This window comes from Ptiloglossa arizonensis, chromosome 9 (assembly GCF_051014685.1).
Source record: "Ptiloglossa arizonensis isolate GNS036 chromosome 9, iyPtiAriz1_principal, whole genome shotgun sequence".
Classification (NCBI taxonomy): Eukaryota; Metazoa; Arthropoda; class Insecta; order Hymenoptera; family Colletidae; genus Ptiloglossa; species Ptiloglossa arizonensis.
The window spans coordinates 5,848,689-5,857,222 of record NC_135056.1 but is presented as its reverse complement, the minus strand read 5'-3'; the positions used below and the strand labels follow the sequence as shown (position 1 = coordinate 5,857,222).

General features: G+C 38.8%; 2 protein-coding genes across 3 annotated transcripts in view; both read left to right on the top strand.

The window, feature by feature from the left end:
- Positions 1–4,360: 4,360 nt before the first annotated feature.
- Cpr22 (cuticular protein 22) lies at positions 4,361–8,483 on the top strand. Its single transcript, XM_076320978.1, has 2 exons — positions 4,361–4,499; positions 7,708–8,483. The coding sequence occupies exons 1-2, from the start codon at positions 4,485–4,487 to the stop codon at positions 8,086–8,088; spliced, it is 396 nt and encodes a 131-aa protein (XP_076177093.1). The 5' UTR covers positions 4,361–4,484; the 3' UTR covers positions 8,089–8,483.
- The window catches only part of LOC143151633 (dTTP/UTP pyrophosphatase), a 54,244-nt gene continuing 50,471 nt past the window's right edge, over positions 4,762–8,534 (top strand). The window contains exon 1 of one of the 2 annotated variants that reach the window (XM_076320975.1): positions 4,762–4,881. The gene's annotated coding sequence lies outside the window, so the exon portion shown is untranslated. The remainder of the gene's footprint in view (positions 4,882–8,534) is intronic. The other variant, XM_076320976.1, reaches the window with a different exon arrangement.

Sequence of the window (8,534 nt, the reverse complement as noted above, 5' to 3'; positions counted from 1 at the left end):
GCGAACAAGATTACAATACCTTACGTTCCAAAGAATACAAGTATCGATAGAAGATGTTTTCTTTTTTTTATACCTTTTCGCAATCCTTGTAGAAACTTAATGATAAATCAATAGTAAATAAACATGGAAAATTATTTAACAGCTTCAACGTGTTCTACACTTTATTCTACACCGGTTTCGTTAACAAGCTACAATTTAGAAATGTCACTGCAATTAAAATGTACATTTAATACACCACCGTGATGAAATTGCAACAACTTCTTCGTACGAAAACCAATCGTCGTTTACGTAGAACAAAATCATAATCAATATACAATCATTAGTGCCCATCGGTAATCAATCGTTAACATTCCAATCAAGAAACTTTGATTACTGATTAAATAGATTCATGTCTATACTTAATCCAAGGTAATACTGATGCGTCAAGCATGTTTAAAATAGAATAGAAAGATGCGTAGAAAGTGTTGCAAAGCGCCTTCACTTTACCTGGAAGACACGGAAACGAAAAATATTCACCGAAGGTGAAAAGAAAATCTATGGGAGGTATACGAATATTTCTCGAGATATAAATTTACCAAACGAGATCTAACAAACGGAACGAGTCACTGATAACTATCGGCAGTTGATGTGGTTTTAAATATGGATATAAAAAGAAATGCAAGAAAATGTCGTGCAAGAATGTTAGAAGTGCTATCTAAACGATCAAACGAAGGAATACAAACTACTACGTATCGTGTAATTATTACGAGTAGAGTAGAATTCGATTGTAATTATCGTTTATTATGTACGATTATAGTTTCTTATGTATAAAAAGAAAATGATCAGCAAAGTAAACTGTAGAACTTTGACAGGGCATTGTGAGCATCGTATAATTGAACGTTAGTAATGAAAGGTTGCTTCCAGTTTGTGATTCAAACCTCTCCGCGAAACGCGTCATGCTCACCGACTATTCATGCTATTTAAAATCCTTTGATGCTATCGGTATCATTGTCCCGATATCTTTGTAATCGAATCCGGGTACAAGAAAAATTTAGATACCCGTTAATCCGCGACGCATTATCCCGTCGACTGGTCGTTAATAAGGAACTCTAAGAACGATTGAAATCGTTATTAATGAACAAAAACAGTAAATAATTGAAGATGGATCTCCGTAATTGTACGATTGAGTAATATATGATTAAATAATTGCGATTTATTAGAGATTTGCATCGTTTAGTCTCCGTTTGTGAATCTTGAAAACGTTTTAACATTATCGACGAGTATTTATCACAGGATGTAAATTAACCGATCGAAGAAATTTATACCGATTTCATTTATAACACTCAAACGTATTGTGAAGATTAATTAAAACGTTCGCTTTTTTTGAAAATTATTAAATTCTAGCTTTGAATCGAAGTACTTGTATCGTATTCGCCTACTTGCTATTCTATTAATTTTTTATTCGAATACCGATTTGATTGTTATTTTGCAAACCTTTCGTTTCTTTTTATCGCGCAACATGAAAACCGAATAATTTTCCACGTTACAAAATCTACCATATTGAACAATATAATTTTTCATTTTCTTTTGTTACTATTTTATTCCTGTACTACGTGACCCGCACAATCCATCACCGATATTTATCGTTCGATCATCGTTCGATAATGCAAAATTCATGTTGGTAGAATATATAATACTTCTTCCACTGTGTGTACAACAATATTAAAAACAGAACAAATCTTTTAATTACGAAAGAAATATTAAATTACAAACCGTACGTAAAAAGAAACAGGATGAAAGCTGTTTGGAAACAAAAATTAACGTTGAACATAAGCTACCAAATCTTTTCTAAGAGAATGTATATCTATAGTGACGATTAAATAAATTCTAACCTAGATAATTGGTTTCTTCGCAAGACCAATCGTACTAATATTTTTATTTACCGCTTTACTGAAATACTATTTATACCGACTACCCAAAATTTCATAGTACACTGTTCATCTCGACATGTTTATTTTTCCAATAAGAACAGAAAATATAGCATCGTTACTCGGAGCGACCGGAAATGAGAAATTTCATTTTCATTGGAGTATGAATTGGTAACCGGAAACGAGATTTTCCATTTCTTGGTGCACGTGCCACCTTTTTTTATCTTTCTCCAGACAAAAATTTGTCTTGAAAAATGGAATATTAGTGTCTCTGTTACAGAGCATATTTGCATTTTAGTGTCGGTGTTTTATGAACAATTAAAAACGTAACAATTGATCGATTAACTACTTTGAAAATACATTTCTGTTTTTGATGTTATACCTTTGTAATACATACATAAAAACTTATCCTTTTCAATTATAAATTGGTCTCGTTCAATACATTGTTCGGTGATATAGCAAAACATATTGTTTAGCATATAATGAGGTTACTTTTAAAAACATTACTTCAGCTGCGCGTTGTCTTTTATACAGGCTACGCTACTCGTGTTTTTGTCTTTTCATATGTTTATTTTATATTTCTATTATTACATAGATATTATTATTTCATTCAAGTTACAATTTTGACAAAATTTCCTATAAGAGTGTGCTTACTTTGTAAAGCACATGAAAAAAAAAAAACAATATCCGTTATCGGTAACTGTAATAGTGGTTATACAAATTGTATCACTTCTTAAAATAAAATATACTTTGCAAAATATATGGGTACCTTGCAAATATGGAAGCTACAGTACATCGCTTCGTTACAATAAATTATGATTCCTTTAATGAAAATCGAACATTCAATTCTTAATAACACAGATAGTTACTACTTATGCGAAAATTAAACCAAGAACATTGATAGTTTTAAGATGGGGTAATTTCTAAGACTATTACTATACGATACCAATACATATTATCATACTGAACATTTATTTTATTTAAACAGTAGTTACTTATTTACTAGTTTTGCTTATTTACTCTAAAACCTTTATTAACTATATTATAATATATAAAGCTTATACTTGTCGTCAATGACAGAAAACATACTTTCTACCACTTATTTTCTTTTTGTAAGTTTATCATTCTTTCTGTTGTAATCGATTACTCATTTCTTGTTAACATTTCTTTCTAATTCTTTCGATCCTAACTTTTGTACATTCTTAATTATATTTAAAATTATAACGGTATCTTTGTTTTGCTCCTATGTACGATGACAGGGAAAAGTAACTGAATCATTGGTAGTAAGAACACGAAGATGTAATTTATTATCTGTATTACAGTATCTTATACAATTCACTCTTGATCGTTATTAGGTTACGATATTCCAGATTCTTGATTCTTGTACCATTTTCAATCTCTCGTTTCTCACATCGTGCTTATATATTGTGTTACATCAATGGAAAATTTAATTACGAACGTATATTTGCAATCTCAGTGACTACTTCCACGTTACAATATTAAAGAGTAACACAAGAAATTTGAACGCAAGATGTTAAAATACTCCAAATGTACATGTACGTATATGTGCCTTGACTACGATTGTCGCGATTACAATTAAATAATCGAACCGTAAAATATTGTACAAAATGACACATTGCCTCATTGTTCAACGTTAAATAATTATTCGTAACTAATCCAAGCATTTCGTTTCATATCACCGAACATTTCGATCAATGTACACGTTGGTCCTCTTCGCTGGTAAAACCTTGGATAAAAAAGTAAGTCCAAAATACAACTAAAAAATAGTATATCGAGGAACGTGTAACGAGTTGAACAAATTAGATACTTTCGATGAAGATTCAATACCGAGAATCGAGACGTTTAAGTAAAACGCGAGCAAACTTAAATACAAACTCTACTCTCGATCGAGATAAAATGTAGGTTAACCTACCTGCAGATGGAGGTCTCGAATAACCTCAGAAGTCGAACTTGGCTAGAAGTCGTCTTACGTGGTTTAACGCCGGTCGAAATACCTGTGAACGAATACCCTTGGATCTCTGGATTCCCTATTGTCACCCCACCGATCCCGCGAAGGGCTCCCGACGTGGCGGTGCATCGTTAAAGAAATTATGACAATTGAGTAAGCATCCTTTAACGGGGACCCGATGACATTTAGCGCAATGTGACATGCTGATCCCCGGGAAGGTAGTCTCTCTCCGGGTGATATACAGTGTGTTGTTGTCCCAGTACGTTTCCCCACACATGCATATCAGCGTGCATTGCCGCGCGTTAAACGAGGATCCGTGTAACCCCCCTTAAGGTCCCTCTGCCTCTGTGTCACTTACTCGCGCGCTCTCTTTCTCTCTCTCTCTCTCTCTTTCTCTCTGGTTGCTCACTCTCTTTCTCTCTTCGTCTTTCCTCGTCGCCATATCTGTCTCCCGCTCTGTCTCCGTGTCCCATGTGCGTCCTCTTAGGAACACAGTGGCCATCGTTACTAAGCCAAACGATCGTATTGGTGATGCCTCCAGGGGTATATATACGACGAGCGCTGCGGGGCTTGATAAACACTTGCCCATCAGCGATTACTGCTGCAGCATGTACACGTCACTGGTAAGCGCAATTAAGAGAGAAAAAAAAAATCGCTCCGGACTCGAGAGGGAACCGGGGCTGAGCGCCGACGGGGGACCGGAAGTCCGCCGAGCGAACGGGAACGTCTTCCAGTGAGCTCTCGGTTTAGGAGCGATCGTCGAGTAATCGTCGAGTGCCGCGTACGCGATACATGTTTTCTCGTTTCTGTGCGCGATCCGTACCGGACGTCCTGTGAAACCGTTTTCTGTGTCTCCTTTCTCCCCCGTACCACTTGTTTTGGTTCGTTCGGTCGTCCGGTTTCGGGGACGAAGCGTGGAGAGGTGAGTAGGGTGAACGCAGAGGGAACCGCAGAGTGTTCACGATCGTTCGAGGACGTCGTGAACCTTTCGTATATCGAATCAAGGTGTGTATCCGTAATACGAGTCCGTCATCACGGGCCTTTCGAGATTCTTTCGTTTCGAGTTGTGCACTTCCAACGTTTCCCACTTTGCGGTATCTTGGTACACTCGGAGACACGCGTACTTAATGCAGTTTATCGGGCAATTGGTTCCGTTCGCTTTCAATTCGTATCGTTCTCGACCGTAATGTAAAACTCACGATCGATTCGCATTCATTTATTAACTCGAAGTGCGTGGAACTTCGCCGTTCCGCGTAGAAAAATGTTCACGCAGTAAAGAAGTTGTCGTCGATCCGTTCGAACAAGATGGCGCCCACGTAGCGCGCGATTCACGTCCACGAGTTCGATTTGTGGTTATTTGTTTCTTAAAAACGAGCAAATTACTTTCGTTTTGCATTTCACGCGTTCAACGGATACAACGGTACTCTGGAAGTTCGTAACTCTTGTATCTCTTAGCTTTCGAGGAATCGTTATTTATTATTTTCACGGAATAGTATTTAGAATAAAATGGCGCGCAGTCTCGGTGAATATTGTGTAGAATTAAATGTCGCGTACAAGATTGATCGGGGGAACGTTTGGACGATCGTGATCTCGAACGATACATTTTTCTTCGATGCTCGTCTAAACGCAAACAGTTATGTCCGACCTAATAACAGTCACACTACCACCGATCGTGGCTGACTCGAAACGGTGTAGCTACTGCGGCGAGTTCACCGCCGTTTTCGACAATAGAGTCTCACGCGTATCGCTCGCGAGTCAACCAATTGGGCAATCTTGCAATCGATTTCTGGAACTGATAGGTGGTCCGAAGCACCGTTTAAATCGTACCCTGTAGACGCGTAATTACGCAGGAATCGATCTTCCGCGGCATAATTTATAGGCGTTTAAGCACAATGGCGCGAAACGACGAAAGAGGAAGCGCGCGTACACGCGTCCGCGCACGCGCGAGGGAGCGTTGGATATCTGTTTGTCACAGTGACATCTTTACGTGGAAATTGCACGCGGTGTTTTGTTCTGTTGCAACGTAGAAATAATCGACGGTGTGTTCAGAACGGTTAAACTTCGAGCTCGTTTAATTTAAACGCGTTAAACACTTATTCGATATTCAATGATTTCGTTCGTGTAAAAATTACAACGTAACGGATCGAAAGTAAGAAAATTATTCGTTTCGAACGTTCGAAATGATATTTCCAAACTTTGGTTCAATTGAATAACAAGCGAAAGAGAATTAATAGTCGTATAAAATGGTTCGATATCATATTGGTATTATATATTTCCCTGGAAAGGTTTAACTAAATTTAAAAAATCGTGTACTTGATGATTTTTGTATAGCCTTTAACTTACAAATGTGTGTGTGTGTGTGTGTTTTTTTAACGAATTTAACGATATTGTTTCAAATTACGAGTTTGTAATTGTAACGTCCCGTTTGAGGATATTGTGGTAGAAGTAGGGAAAAAGTGATGGATTTTGTTATTAATCGTACTGAATACTTATAGTACAATATTGGTACTGTTCGGTGAAATGTTCCATATGGAGAACAACGTTGCATTTTGGACAATATGATTTTTACCATTTTTTTACGCTTGAAGCTTTCTCCCTTAACTACGTTGTACTGTAGTAAAGAAATGCCCTTTCGTGTTTACATAAGTGTCGCAAAGAAAGAAGCTTCCTAACTTCAAAACACTGCAATTGAAATTGCAATTTTCAAATAGGATTCGTGGCACTTGTCTAAGTATTTGACTTCGATACGAGTCTCTTTACGGTAAATGTGTTAAGTCATGGTTTAAAGTTTCATAAACGATCTTGAGCTCCTGAGAACACAATTTTCTTAACGTTCGAAGGAATGATACTTACACGGTACTCGAACTTGCGACAACAATCCCACCCAATTGAGAAAGATATTCAAAACTCGCGATTCACTCTACGCACCACGGATCCACGAATTTCCATCGACTCCTAACGATCCACGATTTCGCCCCAAAGAAGAAAGTTTGCCGCGAAAGTAATCGTTGACCATCGAAATCTTCCATGATAAAACCTCTTGTTCCGTTTCTCAAAAGTGTCTTCTCTTAACACTAGGTTTACGGATATTTCTTGCGTTCAATTAGCGCATATCGAGAAGAAATAGGTATACCGTGTAGAGAATTATAAAATTAAAAAGCTTCGAAGAAAATGAATTTCGATACATATTTGTCTCGTTAAATGGATAAAAGTCGGTACAAGTGACCGAAGAGAAATGTAAACGGTATTCGTAATTTTCCTCATCGATAGAAATGCGTGAAAATGACGCGTCCCGTAAATCTAGCGTTAAAAGTGAAGAAACACCTGTGGGTGGTTCTTGGGTACTCGCCATCCATCGGTCTATCCGACCGATTCCTCTATCGCAGGTTCTCGATCTGCCAGCGATTCCTCCTTAGCCGTAAATTCTCGATTCGCCAGCGATTCGTATAATAGAGAGCTGGGAAGACGATTCCCAGGTTAACGTGGACAGTGTCGTCCCTTTGAAAGCTTACTAAAACTTCCCATCCAATACGATTCGCAATTCCTTCCAGAAGTAAACTTCTCGTCTCGGCACGGTACATTCCTCCACCGACCGATCGAATACCCAAACTTCCAATTCAGCAGAATCTGCTTGGTAGCTTTATCTCCTCTCTTCCTTTATTTTCCATCAGTTCGTCCCTCCGAACTTCGAGAGTTCCATAACCCCAAACATGCGAGAATCTGTTCGCTCCCAACGAACTTTTGATCTTCGATCAAAGGTCGAAGAACGTTTAACGAAACGTCCCGGAAGCAGTCGTCGGAGCTTGGACTCATCTCGATTGCGATCCCCAGGTAGCTGTGATCGCGTTAGCGGGCTGCGTAGCAGCCGCCCCGGCGGAGGATGTGATACCAATCGTCAGCCAAAGTCAAGAAGGTCCGAATCCGGACGGCTCGTACAAATGGAACTACGAGGCTGGTAACGGGATCAAAGCTCAGGAGGAGGGCCACGTGGAGAACGCTGGACAGGAGACCGAGGCGATGAACGCGCAGGGTAGCTTCAGTTACCCGAGCGATGACGGCCAACAGATCTCGTTGACGTATGTCGCGAACGCTGATGGATTCCAACCACAGGGCGCTCACCTGCCTACCACGCCCGAGATTCCGCGGCTCATTCAGAAAGCGCTTGAATGGATAGCGGCGAATCCGTCCAAGGAGGACCAGAACCAGGTGTAAACAGTAGGACGTCCATCGTCAGTGATCTCACCGAGCCCATTTTTAACTCTCTTCTGCCACGAAATACAATGAGTCGCTCGCCGTCGTCGCCTCTCGCCGCCCAGCTCTAACGAAACGCGTATCACTCTGGTTCAATCTGTTGTAAATATTTATTGTATACTTACCGTGGTATATATGTACACGTATATACGTGTATATTTATATATACAAATTTCTATTTATATATATAAATGTAGACGTGTATTGTATCGTTATATCGTATTATATAATGTATTGTGTATTATGTATTGTCGCACATGCAGACGCGAGCATGTACTACGAGCAACGACGTTGTAAATAATCGTTGTTGAGTATATGTCACGATGCATACGGAATAAACGTTGCAATTCACGAGAGAGATCGATTTCATTTTTACTACCTGACCGTTTAGATTTTTTGAGATTAAT